Source organism: Schistocerca cancellata, chromosome 5 (assembly GCF_023864275.1).
Source record: "Schistocerca cancellata isolate TAMUIC-IGC-003103 chromosome 5, iqSchCanc2.1, whole genome shotgun sequence".
Lineage (NCBI taxonomy): Eukaryota > Metazoa > Arthropoda > Insecta > Orthoptera > Acrididae > Schistocerca > Schistocerca cancellata.
In genome coordinates this window covers 463,816,496-463,840,875 of record NC_064630.1, presented here as the reverse complement: position 1 = coordinate 463,840,875, position 24,380 = coordinate 463,816,496, and the positions used below count along the sequence as shown (strand labels likewise).

The 24,380-nt window shown below is 46.6% G+C and overlaps 1 protein-coding gene across 1 annotated transcript in view; it reads left to right on the top strand.

Moving 5' to 3' along the window:
* LOC126188603 (facilitated trehalose transporter Tret1-like) overlaps positions 1-24,380 on the top strand; it is a 277,714-nt gene that overhangs the window by 235,306 nt on the left and 18,028 nt on the right. The window contains exon 7 of the mRNA XM_049930205.1: positions 4,410-4,621. Within this exon, the coding sequence (XP_049786162.1) occupies positions 4,410-4,621 (212 nt within the window). The remainder of the gene's footprint in view (positions 1-4,409; positions 4,622-24,380) is intronic.

The window sequence follows — 24,380 nt, the reverse complement described above, 5'->3', positions numbered from 1 at the left end:
TCTGTAGATGCTCATTCTATGATCTATGTCTTTTTTTTTTTGTTCATTCTATTTTTTTTCACACTCCAGATTTTCAACTCCTTTCCGATATTTTCATTTTGTATTCCTACTATTATTTTACGTACCTGCCCAGCTGTACAAAAATCTCTCTGTATTCGCTGTAATTGCGCTCCTTTTATTTTATTCAGTATCCACGACCCACTTTCATAGAACAGGCTTGGCAACTCAACTGTTTTATAAAATTTCAGTCACGCTTCTTTCCTTGTTTTATGCTTTTTAAAGTTTTGTTAATTGTTCCACAGATACTTCCAAAGCCATTCTACTTAATCCCCTTTTGTTCTTCGTATTTATGCGATATTTTACATCCAAGATAGTTAAAATATTTCACCTTTTCAATTGTTTTCTCATTAACTATGTATCTTAGTTTTCACTGAATATTTGCCATAAAATGCCGTTAACTTAGGTTTACTAGAAGATACTTTCATATTACACTGAAGAGTCTAAGAAACTGGTACACCTGCCTAATATCGTGTATTGCCCCGCGAGCCCGCAGAAGTGCAGCAACACGAAGTGGCATGGACTCAACTAATGTCTGAAGTAGTGGAGGGAAGTGGCACCATGAATCCTGCAGGGCTGTACAGAAATTCGTAATAGTACGAGGGGGTAAAAATCTCTTCTGAACAGTACGTTGCAAGGCATCCCAGACATGCTCAATAACGTTAATGTCTAGGGAGTCTGATGACCAGCGGACATATTTAAACTCAGAAGAGTGTTCCTGGAGCCACTCTGTGGAAATTCTGGACGTGTGGGGTGTCGCATTCTCCTGCTGGAATTGCCCAAGTCCGTCGGAATGCACAACGGGCATGAATGGATGCAGGTGGTCAGACAGGATGCTCACGTACCTCTAGATACGTCGTATCTAGACGTATCAGCGGTCCCAAACCACTCAACTGCACCCCCCACCCCCCACCATTACACAGCCTACACCAGCTTGAACAGTCCCCTGCTTACATGCAGAGTCCATGGATTCATGACGAAGTCTTCATACCCGTACATGTCCATCCGATACAATTTAAGACGAGACTCGGCCGACCAGGCAACATGTTTCCAGTCATCAACAGTCCAATGTCAGTTTGACGGGTCCAGGCGAGGGGTAAAGCTTTGTGTCGTGCAGTCATCAAGGTTCTACGAATGGGCCTTCGGCTCCGAAAGCCCATATCGATTATGTTTCATTCAATGGTTCGTACGCTGACACTTGTTGATGGCTCAGCAATGAAATCTGCAGCAATTTGCGGAAGGGTTCCACGTCTGTAACGTTGAACGATTCTCATCAGTTGTCGTTGGTCCCGTCCTTGCAGGATCTTTATCCGACCGCAGCGATATCGGAGATGTGATGTTCACGGTACTCGTGAAATCTCCAATTCATCGCTACCTCAGAGATGCTGTGACCCATCGCTCGTGCGCCGACTGCAACATCACATTCAAATTCACTTAAATCTTGATAACCTACCACTGTAGCAGCTGTAACCGTTCTAAGACCTGCGTCAGACACTTATTGTCTTATATAAATGTCCTGCCGCCGTATTCTGCCTTTTTACATATCTGTGTATATGCATACGCATGCCTACACCAGTTTCTTTGATGCTTCGTTGTACATTCTATACATATTTTATTTAGTTCATAGTTTCCTTTTTGTAGATCATCTACTCTTGAAAAAATCAATGCGAAGTCATCACCGTATAGGAATCTTTAACGAAGCTTTAACGAATTTTTCTAATTTTACCCCACCGTTCCTTCTAGAATTCCGCCTGCGAACTGCACCGTCAATTTATATATTGAACAGGGCAGGGAATAATCTACAGACTTGTCTCACCCCTTTATTTATTTGTATCGGTACTGTATACATGCATTTCATATCTAAGATTGCCGATATTTTTTTGTATACAGAACTTTGGTAGCTGATATGAGCTGTAAAGGTTAACTTCCGTGCTCTATTATTTTCCTTAATCTTTCCTGGACCACATTATCGAGAGCCTTCTCAAAATCTGTACAAGCAATAGGCGTCACTTTGTTAAACTCTCTCTGCTTTTTAATAACCTGTCAAAAAATAAAAGCTGCATCAGTTGTTGATCGTACCTTTCTATATCCGACCTGTCCTTCCACTAGTAAACATTCGGCTATTGTTTCCATTCTCTGTGTAAAATTCTTGCATAACGTTTATATGCCGTGCTAAGTAAGTTCATACTGCCATAGTTTTCACATGTATGCTTTTCTCCTTTCTTATATATTGACACCTCTTTTGCTTTCTTCTAATTTCGTGGTAGCTCTTTTTGCTTCCAGCGTATGTTAAACAAATATAACAATTTAAGATGTAATGATAATCCTTCATATTTAATAAAGTTTGCGTTAATTCCTTCTAAACTTATTGCTTTACGGTTATTTTTCCACATACATTAATGTATTGGTCGAACCTTAATAAAACCGAAAAACTGTAGAGACGGATGCCCGACTAGAAATGGAGGAAACAAGGTCGTATAAACATGTGTACGGAAATGTGCAGTGTGCGTGCAACGACAAGAAACCGTCCCGTAACACAGTTCAGAGCTGCATCGCATCCACGTCACAGCAGATGAAAAAGTGTCCTCCACGGCATGCAATGCACGCGTTCACACGTCGCACCATGGATTGCCGCACTCTTTCGCAGTTTTCGCCTCTCTCTGAATAGCGCCCCAGGTGTCGTGAACACGCTGTGGAAGCGTATGCACATCAGGAACTGGTTCAGCATCCACAACGCCTTTCAGATGCCCCCAGAGGTAAAAATCCAGAAGGGTTAAGTCCGCACACCTAGTAGATTATGCTACAGGGCCTCCACGTTTTATCCAATGTCTGAGGTGTCTTCGAACTGTAATGCGGAAGTGGGGCGGTGCTCCGTCATGCAGAAACCACATAACCTGTCGCACTGCCGAAGGCACATTCTCAAGCAGCCCTGGTAGAGTATTCCGCAGAAAGTCTAGGTCGTTCCTTCGTCGAGGGGTTGTGGAATAATAACCGTTCAAGCGTGTGATCACCAAGAATCCCTGCCCACAAACTGATGGTGAATCTATGCTGATGAGACGCCTCAACCATTCCCCGAGGACTGTCTGTAGCCCACAGATGACGATTATTAAAATTGATAATGACAGTTCTGGTAAACGTTGCTTCGTCGGTAAAGAGGGCTGATAACAGAAACCCCATAATTGTGATGGTCTGTTGTAAAAACCATCGACAAAATCCTTCCCTTAGAGGAAAATTCGCTGCTGATAGCTTGCACTCATTGCAGGGATAGCAGCGGCTGTCATGCTTTGGCTTACAGCTTACTGGCGGACAACTTACCTGGAGCTTGTACTTGGGTTCGTCTCAATATCCTGTAGAACCCGGTCCTCCAAACCTGGTGTACACACAGCCCGCCACTTCCCTCACGTTCGCATGTCTGAAAGGACCCACGATCACACGAACGTCCAAGAAAGGGTTTGAAATGTTGTGGGATGTGGTTAGTGTGCGTGTGAGGGCTCTTGTTTTGGTATAGCCGTGCTGCCTCTCGACTACTTCCAACTGCTTGGCTGTACACAACACCGTCTCGGCTTGTTCCCCACATGAATACCGAACCATTCTGCTGCTTACAGTACGCTGCGTCAATCACACAGCCACGAACACAACGAACACACGACACGAGGTCAGGAGAACATTCATTTGTCAGTGCTATCTGCCGTGGCTACGATGCATTTCCGGACACATGTTCCTCCATTTCCTACCGAGCGAGGTGGCGCAGTGGTTAGCCCATTGGACTCGCGTTCGGGAGGACGACGGTTCAAATCTGCATCCAGCCATCCTGGTTTAAGTATTCCGTGATTTCCCTAAATCACTTCAGGCAAATTACTGGATGATTCCTCTGAAAGGGCACGACCGATTTCCTTTCCCATCCTTACCTAATCCGAGCTTGTGCTCCGTCTCTAAAAACCTCGTTGTCGGCAGGACGTTAAACATTAATCTCCTCCTTCATTTGCCGCCGGAGTGGCCGAGCGGTTCTAGGCGCTACAGTCAGGAACCGCGCGCCCGCTACGGTCGCAGGTTCGAATCCTGCCTCAGGCATGGATGTATGTGATGTCCTTAGGGTAGTCAGGTTTAAGTAGTTCTAACTTCTAGGGGACTGATGACCTCAGAAGTTATGTCCCATAGTGCTCAGAGCCGTTTGAACCATTTTTGTCCTCCATTTCCAGTCAGGAATCCGTCCATGCAGTTTTTCGGTTTTTATTAATGTTCGCCCTGGGTAATAAGATAAGAATGGACCCAGTGCTGATCCTTGATACCTGTTCATCATAACTGTGCGGCCTTGGGAAATGTGACAATAATGGAATGGCTTCCTGTCGCAGGGAAGGGTCGGCTGGCCGCCGCCGAGAAGGCACTGTGCTGGCTGCGAGGCTGGGTGCAGCCGGAAGACATCCGGCAGGAGCTGAACGAGCTAGTGGTCACCATCGGAGGGGCGGGCTCCGCCGACAAGGCTGGCGCGTCCGCGGCGACGCAGCAGCAGCAGCAGCGCCAGCAGCCAGCGTGGCGCAACTACCTCAAGAGGACCTTCGTCAGGGTACCGTCTCACTGTGCTTCTTGTAGTTTACGTACATCATTTTTTTCTGCGTGGGCGCCACAGTCTCAGAAAATTTGAGAAACGATAGTTTTCCAACAGACCGTGTTTAATTTATTTTATGTTCACACTACCAGCTTCACGTGGCGGCAATTCTTAAGAGACACACTGGATAACGGCCAATGCTTGAACCCGCTAGTGTGAAAAATACACTACTCGCCATTAAAATTGCTACACTTCGAAGATGACGTGCTACAGACGCGAAATTTAACCGACAGGAAGAAGATGCTGTGACATGCAAGGATTAGCTTTTCAGAGCATTCACTCAAGGTTGGCGCCGGTGGCGACACCTACAACGTGCTGACATGAGGAAAGCTTCCAACCGATTTCTCTTACACAAACAGCAGTTGACCGGCGTTGCCTGGTGAAACGTTGTTTTGATGCCTCGTGTAAGGAGGAGAAATGCGTACCATCACGTTTCCGACTTTGATAGAGGTCGGATTGTAGCCTATCGCGATTGCGGTTTATCGTGTCGCGACATTGCTGCTCGCGTTGGTCGAGATCCAATGACTGTTAGAAGAATATGGAATCGATGGGTTCAGGAGGGTAATACGGAACGCCGTGCTGGATCCCAGCGGCCTCGTATCACTAGCAGTCGAGATGACAGGCATCTTATCCTCATGGCTGTAACGGATCGTGTAGCTACGTCTCGATTCCTGAGTCAACAGATGGGGACGTTTGCAAGACAACAACCATCTGCACGAACACACGAACAGTTCGACGACGTTTGCAGCAGCATGGACGATCAGCTCGGAGACCATGACTGCGGTTACCCTTGACGCTCCATCACAGACAGGAGCGCCTTCGATGGTCTACTCAACGACGCACCTGGGTGCACGAATGGCAAAACGTCATTTTTTCGGATGAATCCAGGTTCTGTTTACAGCATCGTGATGGTCGCATCCGTTTTGGCGACATCGCGGTGAACGCACATTGGAAGCGTGTATTCGTCATCGCCATACTGGCGTATCACCCGGCGTGATGGTATGGGGTGCCATTGGTTACAGGTCTCGGTCACCTCTTGTTCGCATTGACGGCACTTGGAGCAGTGGACGTTACATTTCAGATTTGTTACGACCCGTGGCTCTACCCTTCATTCGATCCCTGCGAAACCCTACATTTCAGCAGGATAATGCACCACCGCATGTTGCATGTCCTGTAAGGGCCTTTCTGAATACAGGAAACGTTCGACTGCTGCCCTGGCCAGCACATTCTCCATATCTCTCACCAATTGAAAACGTCTGCTCAATGGTGGCCGAGCAACTGGTTCGTCACAATATGCCAGTCACTACTCTTGATGAACTGTGGTATCGTGTTGAAGCTGCATTGGCAGCTGGACCTGTACACGCCATCCAAGCTCTGTTTGACTCAATGCGCAGGCGTATCAAGGCCGTTATTACGGCCAGAGGTGATTGTTCTGGGTACTGATTTCTCAGGATGTATGCACCCAAATTGCGTGAAAATGTAATCACATGTCAGTTCTAGTATAATATATTTGTCCAATGAATATCCGTTTATCATCTGCATTTCTTCTTGGTGTAGCAATTTTAATGGTCAGTAGTGTAAAGCCAAATTTATACACAGTCTGGCAGAAAAATTTCGTTCTTCAAGTCTACTTAGACAGGGTGAGCACGAAGTCTTGCCCTGATTATAAAAATTCATAACACAATAAACGTTTGACATGATAAGTTACATTGGACGCCGTTACATGGGTTAGTGTTACTAGTTGTGACCAATAGAGGGCGCTAGTGCTCCACAACACCGACGCAGTCTGTTAGGCGACGTTAGTTGCTGACGTAATGGCGTCGAAGCAGGAGAAAGCGCAATGTGTGCTTTGGTTTCACGAAACAAAATCGCCCGTCACTGTTCAGCGCAAATTTCGGGCTTCTTATGGACGCAACCCTACTGACGTTAAATCTATAAAGCGACTGTACGCAAAGTTTAACGAAACAGGCAGCGTTGAAGATCGCCCTAGAAGTGGCAGGACTCGTGTGAGTGATGCAACTGTTGATCGTGCTCGGCAATCGTTTCAACGGAGTCCGTCTAAATCAACTCGTAAAGCATCACGTTAACTTCAAAGACCGCTAGCAAGTGTGGTGAAGATTCTCCACGAAAGGCTTAGGTTGCATGCTTACAAAGTGCAAATCGTGCAGGCGTTGCAACCGAATGATTTGCTGACACGTGCTGAATTTACAACTGAGAATCTCAACAGGATTGATGGTGCTAACGATTACTTAAATCGTATATGCTTCACCGATTAATCCACCTTTCATGCCAGTGGAATGGTAAATAGGCATAATGACCATATATGGGGTTCAGAGTCTCCACATGCTACTGTACAGTTACAGCGAGACAGCGAAAAAGCGAATGTTTGGTGCGGCCTCATACATAACAAGGTTTTTGGACTGTTTTTCTTCGCGGAAAAAAACATTAGCGCTAACATTTACTTAGACGTTTTGCAACAGTTCATTGCCCAATAGTCAGAAGAATATCAACCACGGATACTTTTCCAGCCGATGGAGCACTCCCCCCTCCGGGCTTTGATAGTGCCTGATTTCCTGGATGAAACATTTCCCGATCGGTGGATTGGAAGGGTCGATCCAACACCCTGACCACCCCGCTCTCCAGACATTACGCCCCTTGACTTATTTTTCTGGCGCTATATCAAGTACAGAGTCTTCGTCACACCAGTTGCTGACATCAACGAACTGAAGGCTAGGATACAAGCTGCTGTGAGTACTGTGACAGAACACACGTTACGAAACAACTGGAGGAAAATGGAATACTGCCTCGACGTTCTCCGAGCTACCAAGGGAGCACACGTTGAGGTTTACTAACGTAAGTGGTCTTAAAAAAAACTAGTAACACTAACCTATGTAAAGGCATCAAATGTAAATTAATATGTCAAACTGTTATTCTGTAATAAATTGTTATAATCAGGGCAAGACTTCGTGCTCACCCTGTATATTAGCGACTTTTTATCCTTGGCCACCAGAGACAAATCTCTTGCTGCCACAGTAGTTCTCAATCACGATTTTACTGCACTGCATACGTACTATAAGAAATGGAGGCTTAAAACTAGTCTACCTGAAACAGAGATCTCGGCGTTCTATGTAAATAATAAACTGCCAAATGTAATAGTAAGTGTTTCCCTGCTGAAACTCTCCGCGTCTCATTACTTGTATTCTCCGTCGCCGAATATTGTGCCTCCGAATGGATCATCGTTTCTTATTATTAGCATGTTGATAGGTCAACAAATGATAATGAACTCTGAACCAACAAATCCGCAACTGCACTGTGGCATCCTGTGTTGGGTAATTTGTTACGTTTGGAGATGGTGCTACGTGCTGGGTTTCAGTGCATACAGATAAAACTGCAGTCAAGTAACGTGGAAGTAATAACACGTTCATTCGGGATACAGCTACAGGAAGAAATAAGGCTATCAAGCATCATGTAGCGTTTAAGTGGGCCACAGGAAGACATAGCACATATCGGGTAATTACTTACAGAGTTGCTGGAGAAGGTACCACCAGGCTGGTTTTCTGCTGAGGGTGTTTGATGGAGAGCTAACAGTGAGGTGCAGTGCGAGACCTAGGTCTGCGACTCGGTCCGCCAAGGGCTGTTCGGGAGTTACTCCGAGTGTGGAACCGCAGAGCAGTTGGCACAATTGCCCAGCCTCACTACTCCCGACGATGACTGGCCCTGGGAGACCATGCGCCAGCCTAGCAAAGAACCCCTTGAGTGCGAGGTCGCTAGTTCATTCTTGTAAGAGTCATTTGAAATTGTTGGGTCAACAGTCACGAGAGGAAAAATATTAGATGCTAATGACTCACCGTGTGCATCAAGCGGGGGCCACAGAAAGTGAGTGTCCGGTAGGTGCAGAGATCAACCTTCTATGGGAGGCATGTACTACACGTCACAAAATAGACATCGTCGACATTCAAGAAATGTTCAAAACAAACCATTAACTTACACCATGAACACTGAATGAAAAATGCTGCGCCACAGTGATCACAAAGGTTCGCACCACCAAGATCGAAAGCGATCTCCTCGGGAATTGCAAACCGTCCCAGACGTTTAGCTAGGTACCCACTCTTAGGGAATGCATATTGGATCGTATTGGAGTGATGAGAAATGATGGAATGTGATGGCAAGCAACCGAACGCGTGGAGCTTATCGTGAAACTAACTATTACTTAAGGCATAGCTGCAGATAGTGTGATAATATGTTTGATAGGCACGGAAGAAACAAACATCCAGAGGTTGACTTTGTCCATTGGTTCCAGGTGGTATGATTAGTTATGTCACACACTTTTCAGGAGAGTTATTTGCCCTAAAGGGGTATTATATTTATACGTAGGCAATCAAGCAAAAAAAGTTATTTTGAGCAGCTATTGGCCAAAAGCAGTGCTCATGCCATAGTTGCTTGCTGTGATGTAAATATTCCCTACTGCACTTGTAAGGTCAGTCACAGAGGAAGAATCGTAGAGTAAACAGCACCTCAAACTTCTCGCAGCACAATAAATAACTTTCCAGCCAGTTTATCACCCAGATTGTGCATGAATACGTAAAGGCATTGAGTTAGTTGATCTTCATACAACTCTCTTGGTTTCTCTAACTCCCAGGGTTCCTTTCATACGCATTTCCTCTTCAAACCCCGATTGGTCAGAACTGAAAACAAATCCCTTACTGACCCACAGGATAAGTTAATTTCATCCACAAATTTTCGGGCAGATTCCTCAGTTTGCTGTGCGTCGTCCGACTGACGCTTTGTTTTAAATTTCATTATTGTACGTCTTCCAATTCTGTAACACTTTTATGCAACCATCTACTGTTTCCCTTGAAATCACTGTAATCTATGCCACGCGCAATTTGATGTGCATAACGTAGTAGGTCACTATCATGCATATCCTATAAATTCTACAGATTATCCTTGAAACCAGCAAACAACAGTTTTTGTAACAAGTGGGCCTTGCCCACCCTTGAATACCCGTAGTTTTTCTTACTCACTACACGGTCATACTGCTGCGGACGTATTCGAAATATGTTCATAATTGTTTTGTTACTACACTGCGGAGGATCTTCCATACACGTAAATACACTCCTGGAAATGGAAAAAAGAACACATTGACACCGGTGTGTCAGACCCACCATACTTGCTCCGGACACTGCGAGAGGGCTGTACAAGCAATGATCACACGCACGGCACAGCGGACACACCAGGAACCGCGGTGTTGGCCGTCGAATGGCGCTAGCTGCGCAGCATTTGTGTACCGCCGCCGTCAGTGTCAGCCAGTTTGCCGTGGCATACGGAGCTCCATCGCAGTCTTTAACACTGGTAGCATGCCGCGACAGCGTGGACGTGAACCGTATGTGCAGTTGACGGACTTTGAGCGAGGGCGTATAGTGGGCATGCGGGAGGCCGGGTGGACGTACCGCCGAAGTGCTCAACACGTGGGGCGTGAGGTCTCCACAGTACATCGATGTTGTCGCCAGTGGTCGGCGGAAGGTGCACGTGCCCGTCGACCTGGGACCGGACCGCAGCGACGCACGGATGCACGCCAAGACCGTAGGATCCTACGCAGTGCCGTAGGGGACCGCACCGCCACTTCCCAGCAAATTAGGGACACTGTTGCTCCTGGGGTATCGGCGAGGACCATTCGCAACCGTCTCCATGAAGCTGGGCTACGGTCCCGCACACCGGTAGGCCGTCTTCCGCTCACGCCCCAACATCGTGCAGCCCGCCTCCAGTGGTGTCGCGACAGGCGTGAATGGAGGGACGAATGGAGACGTGTCGTCTTCAGCGATGAGAGTCGCTTCTGCCTTGGTGCCAATGATGGTCGTATGCGTGTTTGGCGCCGTGCAGGTGAGCGCCACAATCAGGACTGCATACGACCGAGGCACACAGGGCCAACACCCGGCATCATGGTGTGGGGAGCGATCTCCTACACTGGCCGTACACCACTGGTGATCGTCGAGGGGACACTGAATAGTGCACGGTACATCCAAACCGTCATCGAACCCATCGTTCTACCATTCCTAGACCGGCAAGGGAACTTGCTGTTCCAACAGGACAATGCCCGTCCGCATGTATCCCGTGCCACCCAACGTGCTCTAGAAGGTGTAAGTCAACTACCCTGGCCAGCAAGATCTCCGGATCTGTCCCCCATTGAGCATGTTTGGGACTGGATGAAGCGTCGTCTCACGCGGTCTGCACGTCCAGCACGAACGCTGGTCCAACTGAGGCGCCAGGTGGAAATGGCATGGCAAGCCGTTCCACAGGACTACATCCAGCATCTCTACGATCGTCTCCATGGGAGAATAGCAGCCTGCATTGCTGCGAAAGGTGGATATACACTGTACTAGTGCCGACATTGTGCATGCTTTGTTGCCTGTGTCTATGTGCCTGTGGTTCTGTCAGTGTGATCATGTGATGTATCTGACCCCAGGAATGTGTCAATAAAGTTTCCCCTTCCTGGGACAATGAATTCACGGTGTTCTTATTTCAATTTCCAGGAGTGTATGTTTATTGCCCGCTGCTTGGACAACGATTGTCCTTTACTACATTTCACTGGGGACGGCAATTGTGGCGCCCCCTGTCAGACAAGGATGATGAAATAGAGGCTCGGCACCTGTTTCAATATCACTTTCACTCGTTAAACACGTATCATCATTATTGCCCTCGTCATGTACACTGTCCGCTCAGTCGAGTATATATAACACCACACATTCCACTGACTCATCTTGCAGAAATGCTAATATTTAATCTGCAACTTTTTTCTCACTCTGCGAAATTCCTTGGGTTCTTTCCTAACGAAATGTCAACATCGGCAATTGTTCTAAGTTTAATGCAATGTTTGCTTTGTTTATCGTTGCCATAGCTCCGCTATGTATCAACACCACTAGCACAGTAGCACTATTGTGAGTTACTGTTCAACTATGCTCCGTAGCCTCATGCTGTGATCACCATTTGATACCTTTAGTCCAGCTCCTTGCCGCCTTTAGCAGCCAATATTGTGGTTGCATGGTAAACAATATGTGGGACGTCGAATGCCTCAAACATGATTGGGCTTTTGCGACCTCACACTCAAAGGGTTCCTTGTAAGTATGAAGCTACACAGTCAGTCTATTTTCAGGCGCATGACTTGCGGAGGGAAATAGTCCGGCGCTGGCTGTGCCTTCTGTCGTCGACTGGAATGTCACCACACGGTGACAGTAATGCGTTCAATGGCGGGGTCCTGAGTTTCCGGCGATAATAAGCTACGTTGTACTAGTTGTCGCTCTGACTTGCTACCCGGAACTGTTACCATCGAACTGGATTGCAACCGCCTGTGCAGGAAACGAACGACGCCTAAAATTTTAGGCCACCCAAGGGGCGAGGATGTGTGCCGTTGTAGCTCACTCGGAGTGTAAGTGAGGGTATTGTATTCCTTCTTCATGGAGCAGAAGATGGCTAATAGCAAAAGATCCTGCATCTTCCCTCCTTTGGGAAAGAGATGGCAAAGCCATCAATTAGTTGCTGTGGAGCCTGTACCCTCTCCCTCCTGCGAGAAGAGACGACGGTGCCCGCCAAGTGCAGCAAGGAGCAGTGTCAATGAGTGTTGATAACGTGAACGGTGCTTCGCCCAGGTGACGTAAATATCCAAATCCAGCCGGGAAATCATTGGTGGCCGCAGCCCAGACCCTGGAACTGGTATCTGAGGTTGAGAGGCGACGCTATGCGGACATTGTGGACGACCTGGGCGCGAACAGCAGAGTGGACGGAAGTGGGCGCAACTGCAAACCCCCTCCCGCCGGAAGTTCGAATCCTCCCTCGGGCATGGATGTGTGTGTTGCCCTTAGCGTTAAGTTAGTTTAAGTCTAGGGACCGATGACCTCAGCAGTTTGGTCCCTTAGAAGTTCACACACATTTGAACATTTTTCTTCGAACTGAAAACCAAACAGACTAAGATTAGGACGTCACAGAAGGACCGATGGCATAGCGGAACCTGGAAGGAATGCAGTAATGAAAAGGGTGGAACACCATACGCGTCCAGGAGTGCAAAACCGCCAGAGTAGCCGACATAGAGAGAGAACACGGCAGGAAAAGCGGGAACCCTCGGAAAAGTGGTCTATTGAGAACCCGCATCCAGAGCGTGCGTAAGAGCATGGAAAAGGAAAGAAGCGCAGTGCCGGTAGAAGTGGTCTGTAGAGTGTTCATTGCCAGACATGTGTGAAAGCACAGAAAGAAAAAGGGTGGGGAGCCATAGAAGTGGTCCATTAAGCACTCATCGCTATGGCGTTCGTAAGGGTACAGAGAAGGAAGGAGATCTTGGGTAAGGAATGAGGACTGGGCGGTCCGGTGAGCCGAGAAGGCAGGTAAAACAGGTTGGCGCACCGGAAGATTCCACTCAGTGCGGAGCTGTTGTGGGCCAGCAGAGCCTCGGAGGTAGTTGATGGAGTCATGGAGACCAGATAACCCTGGAGGCCGGATGACCCTCGAGGCCGGATGACCGAGGAGGTGTGCCACTTTTGGACGGGCGTGCCATGGCTGCAGCCTGCAGGGGCAACAGGAAGCAGCATCAGGCACGGCAAGAGGAGCGCGGAACCAGAGAGAGCCTAGTGCGAAGGCAGGGCTCCAGCCAAAAATGGCGGTCGAGCAGACCTAGATGGCAGCTAAAACCCTCACTGAGCATGACCGAGAGAGAAAATGTGGTATCTCATCGCCGAATCTGGTACGAGGCGACACAGTGAAAAATGGCACTGGAGCCAGAGGAAATGTGTGATCTAGTTGCCGTTTCCTATATCCGAAGCAGTATCTCCCACAAGCAGAGGTAAAAACTATTCAACAGCTTAAATCGCATAAAATATTCCTTTATATAAGACGACCGGTTTAGACAGACTTTGCTGTTATCTTCAGGTCTTAAAAATTTTGGATTTTGAAACAGGTTCACTTTACTTCGAACTTCATGCCAAGTTGTCAAGTGGATAAAAATCAGCACATCATAAAAGATCTGTCTTTACTAACGTATTTAAAAACACAAAGCATCTCGTGTAAAAAGCCATGTCCACATATACAGGGTGTTTTCGTAAGAGTGTGCAAAAATTTAACAGGACCTAGAGGATGCTCCACTGAACAGTTTGAGGCAGGTAACCTGGGGTCGGAGAAGCCATCTTAAGGAAATAATAGAAATAAAATCACATTACTGTGTACTTTTTTAATTACACTAGTATAGTTAACTGCAAATACCATTATCGAGACAATGAACGTACCATTTATACTGTATCTTACAAAATGCGCTTAAACTGACGGCCAACAACCTCAATGCAAGCATGACATCGGCGAACAAGATTCTGAGGCACCCTGACAAATATCCCTGGTGTATTTCGAATCACATCACCGGCAGCTACAACTCTGGCAACTAATTCCATATCCGTATCCACTGGGTTCTCATACACAACTGACTTTAGATATCCCGTCAAGGGAATTCAGGTCAAGTGACCTCGCAGGCCATGGAATAGGAGCTCCCCTTCCAATACTGCGACCAGGAAATACAGCATTGAGGTGGTTGCTAATATTCTCACTGAAGTGAGGCGATGCACACTCATGTTGTATCCAAATCCCCTGACGAACAGCCAGTGGTACGTCCTCCAACAACTCAGGTAGAGCTCTCTGCGCGAACCTCAAGTACGGTCAGGTAAACTTCCTAGTAGTCAGGCTGGTCCTCCTTGTTTCCTTCCAGGAAATAAAGAATGTACATGTAAATAAACAGGACAGTGCGTGTAAATTTGTATGCACTTTAGTTGTAAATAAGCTGGAAAACAGTAATGCTAGAAAAAGTGGTAGACAAGTTTACTTCTATAGCTCGTTAAGCTGGCTCCTTCAGTACTTTCAAAATAAGAAAGTTCAGTGCAAGAAGAGGAACTACCACGGCTGCAACGTACTCACGCAACCGGAAGCAGCACCAGGCCGTGGGAGAGGCGGTGGTTGCCGGAAACAGTGCCACCCTCGAGAAGAGGACCTGCCGTGGCTGCAACATGCGGGTGCGCCAAGAAGCAGCATCGGGCGGCTAGAGGGGACAGTAGATAGGTGGCAGAAGAGACTGGGAAAGCTGTGATCGCCGCCCATTCAGGTACTGGGACGAGAACGGGACGAGGAAAATTGACTGCTTCCGGCGCCAACGATTAAAATGGACACATCACGTGGAAACTGCAAAAAAGACGTTGCCAAGAATAGTTTTATCCTCGTCGTGACGTATCTGTTCACGCAGGTTACTAAAGTTTGTTTTTAAGCAGAAATAGAAATTAATCACAGGAAAGAAAACTGTTAAAATTAAGTGGAGCTGACGGCCATTGTTGATGGCGGATGCATTTTTGTTAGTGGCCAAACTGACTTTTAGAAAAATACTGTAAAGTTAGAGATGGTTACGTCTTTTAATACCACCATCAGCTTTGCGGGGCCGGTATCTGTTATCGCAGCTTATAGACTGTGCCCAGATCATTTAAGGTTCCGTGCTTGCATTCAAGTTTGCAAAATGTTTCGTGATGATCAGCAATTAATCTCAGGGACGCAGTAGTAAGCTGCAAATGAATGAATGGCAGAATACTGATTGTAATCGGCCATTGCGTCTCCAAGCCACGATCTGTTAAGCTCGTGTTGGTCATTGGTTGTAACAATAAAATATTTCATGGATCTTATATCTATTAGGAGAATTGTCAAAATGAGAACTCATGAGACGTAACTACTTTACATTAATTTAACTGCAAATGGTTCTAAAGCAAATCCATGACAATAAGATTTGTCTACATAAAATAAAGATTAAATAATGATACGCAAGGAACGCAACTATAGCGCTTCCTGTCAGTCTAAAGGCTAACAGACAAGACAAAGAGATACTAGCAGGAACGCTCTTCACTTACTTTCTAAAATAAAAAAAAGGTAGTATAATCGATCGCAATCGGCCACAGGCTGTCTGCCGCTATATCTTTGAAATATTATTTACGAATCCGGCCGTTGTGGCCGTTCTGGGCGCTTCAGTCCAGAACCGCGTTGCTGCTACGGTCGCATGTTCGAATCCTGCCTCGGGCATGGATGTGTGTGATGTCCTTAGGTTAGTTAGGTTTAAGTAGTTCTAAGTCTAGGAGACTGATGACCTCAGAAGTTAAGTCCCATAGTGCTCAGAGCCATTTTGAACCTTTATTTATGAAGTAATAATTACATTTCACAAAATTAATTGTCATAAGTTATTTAGATTTGAAGTTATTTCATAGATAAGTGCACGTTTTTGTGCTTTCCGTGGTCCTTAAGACGTTAAATTTACAAAAAAATTGCGTCAATCTGTCCACGTAATACCTCAGTTGCCAATACGTGATGGCGCGCGAGGCTCTTCGAAACTTCACCCTCATCACCAACGGCGGAGCAACAGGAAGCAGCATCGGGCAGAGCTTAAGGGGGGGGGGGGGGGGGGGGGAGGATGCAGCGACCGGATGACGGACAAGAGGAGAATGCGATATTGCAGTGCCGATGTTACTCTGATGACGATGCACTGCGGCGACCACAGTCGTTACTGAACACATCTGGTGAATTCGCAATGACTACCATCAGATGTAGAATGAAATGACGGCAATGAAAATCTGTGCCGGACCGGGACTCTAACCCAGCTTTCCCGCTTATCGTGAGCGGTTGCCTTACCATTTGGTTATCCGTTCACGACTCACGGCCAGACCCAAACTTCCATATGTCGTCAACCATGCGTCTACGAAAGTTTGGATGATAGGAGACGTGGTACTGCCAGAACCAAAGCTGTGAGGACGGGGCGTGAGTTGTACTTGGGTAATACAAACTAAAACATATTAGGGAGTATTATCTTGGACTGAGCTATCTCAGCAAAAAGCTTTTAAACTCCAAAAACTTTACAGAAAAGGCAATTTTAGCTGAAAGACGAAAACATGAAAGGAACAATAAGATAGAAACTACATATACTGGAATAGCATGGAATGTGATCTGGAAAAACATCAGTAGTGATGTTCTTTCGTCTGACGTGAGAACAGCGTGGTACAAGGTAGTCAATAACATCATCAGCATTAATGAGTGTCTCTTTTCCATCGGTTTAAGTGACACTAACCTCTGCAGCAAATGCAACCTCGTTGATAGTGTGCCTCATAGCTACACGTGTGGATATCGGATTATTAACTGGAGGAAGTCCAGGGACAAAAATTGCTCAAATAACAAGAACTTCAGCAAACAATGTACCGACTAACATAAGGAAAGTTACTACCCTCAGGCAAAAAATAACGCAGTGATTTGGTTAATGGGTAAATACACAAGTTACATTTTTAACCATATTGGGAGCGATGAAAATATTGAATACAAGATGTATATGGAAAATGAATTCGATAAAACGCTTAAGTATCAGAATCACAATAAGAAATATGCTAAGATGCTCCGAATTGTGCTCAGCACTATGGTTATAGATTAGGAACAGGTGGATTCCTCGTGGAGAGGGGATGGGTTGCGTGACGTTCCAGACCTTAGCCTTCCTGCAAGTCACACATGAAAAATAAATCAATAGTAAAGCAGATACAAGAATATGACGGCAAACAAATGGTATCTGTTATAAAGGAAGATCATGAACTGCCTAAGGATGGGTTTAGAAGGCTGGAACTGACAAAAATAACAAGGCAGTGAAGAACTTTACGGTGTCGCTGTTCGGGACTGCTCTTCTGTCCACGTAATTTACCTTGGAAGGAACACACATAAAGGATTTATGGAATGAATAATTTGAGCCTGGGAAATGATGATGAGGAACCTCAGGCTTCAAAAGAGGAAAATGTGCATGCTGAACTGCCACCAGTTGAAGGGGACAGTGAAGATACTAAATGTGTGCTACTGCTAAAGACTGAATATCATTCCTCATTCTATGAATGCTGTAATTAATGACTGCAATATCCGCCCCGATAGTTGAATGGTCAGCCTGACGGACTGCCGTCCTAAGGGACCCGGGTTCGATTCCCGGCTGGGTCGGGGATTTTCTCCGGTCAGGGAGATCGCCCAATGTGGCGTCGAATATAATAAGACCGGCACCTAGGCGGCCGGACTTGCCCAGTAAGGGGCCTCCCGGCCAATGACGCAAAGAGCTCATTTCCAATGACTGCAACTATCTGTCACCTTATTTATGTCATTTCATTGTAAGCTAGCCATTTTTCCTACTGTTTTGTGGAACTAAAAAAAAGACGATAGAGCACTTGCCTGCGAAAGGCAAAGGTCCAGAGTTCGAGGCTCGGTCCGGCATACAGTTTTAATCTGCTAGGAAGTTCCATATCAGCGCACACTCCGCTGCAGAGTGAAAATCTTACTCTCCATAAGCCTAAGATCTGTACGCACATCCACTATGTGTACTCCTGTATAGATCAGACGTTGTGTTTCAAAGTCGCATACCCGGTATCGGCAGATAAATACGATATTGGAGTACCGGTGTTACACTGACGACAATGCACTGCGGCGACCATAGTCGTTACTAAACAAATCAGATGAATTCGCAATTGCGAATAATGACTGCCATCAGCTGTAGAATGGACTGACGACAATGAAAATTTGTGCAGGATCGGGACTCAACGACATATGGAATTTTGGGTCGGGCAGTGAGTCGCGCACGGATAGCCAAATGGTAAGGCGACCGCTAGCGATAAGTGGGAAATCTGGGTTCGAGCCCCGGTTGGGCACAAATTTTCACTGTCGTCATTCCATTCTGCAGCTGATGGCAGTCATTATTCGCAGTTGCGAATTCATCTGGTGTGATACGAGAATGCCGTGAGGCTACAAATATATTCGTTGCTAGGATCACAATTAACGCTGACATGTACTGTGAGACTCTGAAAAAACTCAAACGGGCAATTCAGATCCGGAGAAGAGGAATATTGAGCAAGGGCGTACACTTTCTCCATGACAACGCTTGCCCACACATCACTCGGCAAACCGTTGCTCTCCTGCAACAGTTTCAGTGCGACATCGTCACCCACCCACCCTACAGTCCTGATTTGGCGCCCAGTGACTATCACCTGTTCCCTAGGTTAACAGAACATTTGGCCGGAAAGCGATTCAGCCCCAACGACGAGGTGAAAGAAGACGTTCATAACTTTCTGAACAGCATGGGGGCGAGCTGGTATGGCATGGGCATACAAAAACTGTCATGTCTACAAAAATGCAAAGACAGAAATGGTGATTACGTGAAAAAATAGCTAAATGTTCAAGCTGTAAACTGATGTGAACCATTGTAGAAATAAACAGGTCTATGTACTTACAAAAAAATTGAGACCTTACTTTTAGGATTACCCTCGTAGAACAGCAGTCCAGCAGATTGGAAGTAATAGCACTTCTATTCGGAATACAAGTACAGGAAGAAATAACACTACCAAATTGTGTCGTGTAGATGGGTTACAGGAAGCCATTGCACTCGGCAAGTAACCGCCCAGCGATATACGAGGGCGATGTCAGCAGGCTGGTAGCTTTGTTGAGGGTAGCGCGGCGTCGCCGAGAGAAGGTTTCGTCAGATCGGTGGAGGTCGGCGCTGGTTGGGAGACACTCCGAACGACAAATGGCGGAGCGGTAGGCGCGATGCCCAGCGTAACTAACAATGACAACTGGCCCTTGGGGATCATGCGCCGGCCTAAGAACTGCTGAAGTAGAGGTATACATCATGAACTATTTTCAGCCACGTGACTTGCGGAGAGAAATAATCCAGTGCCGGCTGCGCCCCCTGTCTTCGACTGGAATGCAGCCAAATGGTAAGAGTAGCGCCAGCAGTGATGGCACCCTGAGTTTTGAGTAACAAGAAATCACATATTTTTTGTTGTTGTGCTCGCTTGCTATCCAGAACTGTTATCATCGAGCTGGCTTGCAGACGCCTGTGCAGGAAGCGGACAACGCCTGAAGCTTAGACCACCCGTGGGACACGGGTGCGTGTGCAGTTGTAGACCGGTCGAAGTGTAGGTGCGGATCTACAGATGTGTAAAAAAGGCTCTTCTATGTGTATGTAGAGAAATTGTTTAAAACGTAGGCCTGCAAGTCCATGAAGCACTCCCACTACCAAACGGCAGATTAATGGACGTATGACTGAAATATAGAAAAAAACGAAATGCTGGAACTGTGGTTCCAGAACTACAACCTCAACATTTCGGGAACTAAATTAAATTGAAGACAGTGAACTGCACTGGAGTGGGTGTGCACAGGGCAAGGCAAGTGAGTAGATTCACTACACAACTGGGGGAAAATAACATCTCCGGACTGTGACTGCTGTGCATCGAGACAGGTTATCCAGTACCTTGGCAGCCAATGCTTTTTGTGTTCTTATAAAGGAAACTGGACTTCGTGGAGGCATCTGCAGCACCGCTAGAATGGGTTGAACATCTTCACATTGATATATAATCTCTATATATGTGTATACATTCTTTGCGGAAGTTGTTAATTCATTACTGCTATTGTGTAATTTCTGCCTCTTAAATCTCTTTACATGTAAATAGCAAAAACACGTTAGGTTTATCAAAGAAATACTAATACGTATGTAAACGTTATGCTTGAGAGTGTGAATCACAAATAAGTTCACCAGACAAAATAGCAACGTCCCCCCTAACCCTGTGACTACAGCCGGCCTCGGTGGCCGTGCGGTTCTAGGCACTTCAGTTCGGAACCGCGTGTCTGCTACGGTCGCAGGTTCTAATCCTGCCTCGGGCATGGATGTGTGTGATGTCCTTAGGTTAGTTAGGTTTAAGTAGTTCTAAGTTCCAGGGGACTGATGACCTTAGATGTTGAGTCCCATAGTGCTCAGAGCCATTTGAACCATTTGAACCTGTGACTACCAGTTTTATAGTTTTATTTCAAAAACATTAATGTATGGCTATTTTAGTGAATGTCTTAGTCAGAAGTTTCGGGGTGCACTCAGCCTCATGATGCCAGTTGAGGACTTACTCGACTGAACAGTAGCGGCTCCGGTCAAAGAAAACCATCATAACGACCCGGAGAGCGGTGTGCTGACCAAACGACCGTCCTATCCGCATCCTCAGCTGAGGACGACACGGCGGTCGGATGGTCCCGATAAGCCACTTGAGGCCTGAAGACGGAGTACTTTAGTCAGAAGTAACAATATGAAAATAATGTGTCCCGCCATTTTGTTCTCCAAGCGGGTTGGGGGCGGGGAGGGGGAGTGTAGTAGGACATACAGCATTATTCATAAGTTCTTTCACGGTTTCAGAACACGACTGCGCAAAAACTACAAGACGTACTAAAAAGAGACACACATCAGTAAACAAGGCATCTCTCCAAGTTTGTAACTCACACTACAGGTGCACCATATGGGCTTCGTTTGTGATGTGCCAAGCGTTAATTCGTAGGTGCAAGTCGTTGACACGCTTTGTACAGGAAGGCGCGAAGGCAGCCAGCTTTGTGAATCTGGCAATTGTGTTGCCTGTCTGCAGATGCAAACTAATTCCATATGACAACACGGAAACGACGGTCAACAATGAAACTTGAGGAAAGCACAACCTGTAATTATTAGAACTCTGGTAACCATTAGTAGGCTTCCCGGTATCAGTGGGAACTGACACACATCAGTAACATGCAACGAATTCTAGCCGGCTGGAGTGACCGAGTGGTTCTAGGTGCTACAGTCTGGAACCACGTGACCGCTACGGTCGCAGGTTCGAATCCTGCCTCGGGCATGGATGTGTGTGATGTCCTTAGGTTAGTTAGGTTTAAGTAGTTCTAAGTTCTAGGGGACTGATGACCTCAGAAGTTAATTCCCATAGTGCTCAGAGCCATTTGAACCATTTGGCCAACGAATTGCAATTAGTTCTCTGATAACCTATTGTGGGACACAGACGTCCCAATAGTATTCAGAGAGTTAAAGAAACCCCTGGTCGATATGGAGCACTATACATGACATACAATTGATAGCAGCAGGTTATCTGGCCCTCTACCGCTAACATAAATCATGTTAGTGACGTGGTCCGTATGTGCCAGTTGGTTGTATGGAATCAGCCCGGTAAGATAGATCAATGTGGAGACGTGACGGAATGGCAGAAAGGAGCTATGGTGTTTGGAGGTTTCCACTTCCACAACATGAGTGGTGTTCCTATTTGATGCCGTATCAAAGCAGGTTTTGCAACTTCTCTATGGAGAATGGTGTATCGCTTGCAGCCATGTAACACGGTGTAAGGAGTGTGGTCGTCAAAATATCATAACCGACGGGTACTGGGAAGAAATGTCGTACCTTATCAATAACGATTGATTTCAAACAAGACAGGCTTGCTGGTGTCAATGACTCCTGCTCAGCTATTAGGTTCCGACTGCGCATTGTCAAGGCAACTGTACACAATGGGCACTGGAGTGGAGGAGTCCGCAAAACGCCATTGTTCATAGCGGCACATAAAGTAGCTCTTCTTGAATCGGCCAAACAACGCAAAAACTAAACAGTAGCTGACTGGAGGTGCGTAGTATAGTGCAAAGAGTCGCGATTTTGCCTATTTTCAAATAAATCATGTCGTCGAGTGCACCGATGGACCAGAGTTTTGTCTGACCAGCAGCCTATGCAGGATGTAGTTCAGTCCGGTTGTGGTTCTTTGACGTTTTAGGGTTGTTTTCACACCATGACCAGGACTCACTCATTCAGGTTACTGTGAATATGAATCGGTATATTAGCTGCTGGTCGGTCTTCCGGGCTGTACGTTCTTGGTCCATGAATCGTTTCCGTTCCTAACGTTTCGTACAGAACTGCACTGGACATCTTGAGAGGTGCTCGTGGTTCACTGTGTCTAGTGCCATAAAAAGTACTTAACACATGCCCGATCATCCAGTCCTTTCTTCTTAGTGTTCTCCTTAGGTCAGTCGGCAAGGCTGAGCAGAACCACGAGTAGCTCTGAAGATGGCCAACGCAGCTCTGGAGTGAACTGTAGGAACGGAAAAGTTTCGTGGAAGATTTACCTGCAGCTAAAATATCCGCTCGCATAGAACGTGTCGACAGCACGATCATTAGAGAGGGAGCGCCAGCTGTCATTACGAAAGGCTGGGGAAAGAACTTCTTAAAGGAACCATCCCAGCATTTACCTGGAGCGAATTAAGTAAATCACCGGCCTTTGTGGCCGATCGGTTCTAGGCGCTTCAGTCTGGTCAGTTGCTGCTACGGTCGCATGTTCGAATCCTGCCTCGGGCATGGATGTTTGTGATGTCCTTAGGTTAGTTAGGTTTAAGTAGTTCTGAGTCCAGGGGACTGATGACCTCAGATGTTAAGTCTCATAGTGCTTGGAGCCATTTGAATTTTAGGTAAATCACGGGAAACCCAAATCTTGGGTGGCAGAACGGGAATTTGAACCATCGTCCTCCTGAATGTGATTCCAGTGTGTTGACCGCTACCGCACCTCGCTCGCTGATGTCCATTATAATTATCCGGGCTGTTATGCCGTGGTCGGTTGATGAATTCTATGGTGATTCCCAACGTTTCGTCTCCGACTGCGGGAGACATCTTCAAGGGGGTCCGTAGCTTGATGGAAGGTCCAACACACACACTGGCTCGCTACTGACTGCCGCTAAATTCCGTGTCCGCGCGCCCCCGCGCCGCGGCGTGACGTCACGTGTTTTGAAAACGTCAGTGCAATTGGCCGCTGTCCGTCGCCGTCGATCGCCGTTACCATCACCCAGTAGTGGACGAGTGGTACACATCTTCTTTAACACCGGCATCCATATACCGTTTAATTTGACGCCCTCCTCCTTTCGGTTGAAATTATTTGAGTGTTTAGCGATTTCGATTGCCTCCCTGTAGAGCCTTTCGTAGTATCCGCTCGTGGCCGCTAGTACTTGCGTCTCCTCGAAACGAATATTGTGGTTCCCTGGCTGGAAAGCATGCTCCGCAACAGCTGATCGTTCCGTTTCTCCTCTTCTACAATTTCCCTTGTGCTCTTCCAAACGTGTAGAAACAGTTCTTTTGGTGGTACCGACATAAACATCACCACAGCTGTATGGGATCCTATACACTCCAGATTTTTCCAATGGTTTGCGAGCGTCCTTGGCAGGCCTAAGGTATTCCTGTATCTTCCTGGTGGGCTTGTAAATTACGGTAATATTCCGCTTCGTCAAGATCCTCCCTATTCTTTCCGTTACATTTTTAACAAACGGCAGGAAAACCTTAGATTTTGCAGTAGCCTGTACGTCAGTATGATTTCTGCGTGGCTGCCTCAACGCACGTTTTATTTCGGCGGACGAATATCCGTTCTTCGTTAGTGCATTGTGGAGATGTTCCATCTCAGCGTCGAGCAAGTCAGGTTCACAAATATTTCTAGCTCTGTCCGCTAACGTCTTGATAACACCCCGCTTCTGTTGTGGGTGGTGGTTCGAATCCCGGTGCAAATAACAGCTGGGATATTCATTTCAACATCCTCGGTGACGAGGTGTTGTTCTTTTCTCTATATCTTCATGATGAATACGCTACGGCAAGTCTCCTCTTGAAAGATAACAACAACGAAGCTCGCAAGACCGCACGAATACGTTCGTGGTTTAGCGCATACTCAGGCACTCTATTTCAACTCTACTAGCACGATAAATCACCCGATATCAATCCCACAGAAACATCTGGGACTATTTGTAACAGCGTAGCTTTCAATATCCCAGCAATTTTGTAGCACTCCAGGATGATCAGTGGGTGGCTTCAGCTGGGTATGGCAGAGCCGATTATCTTTCC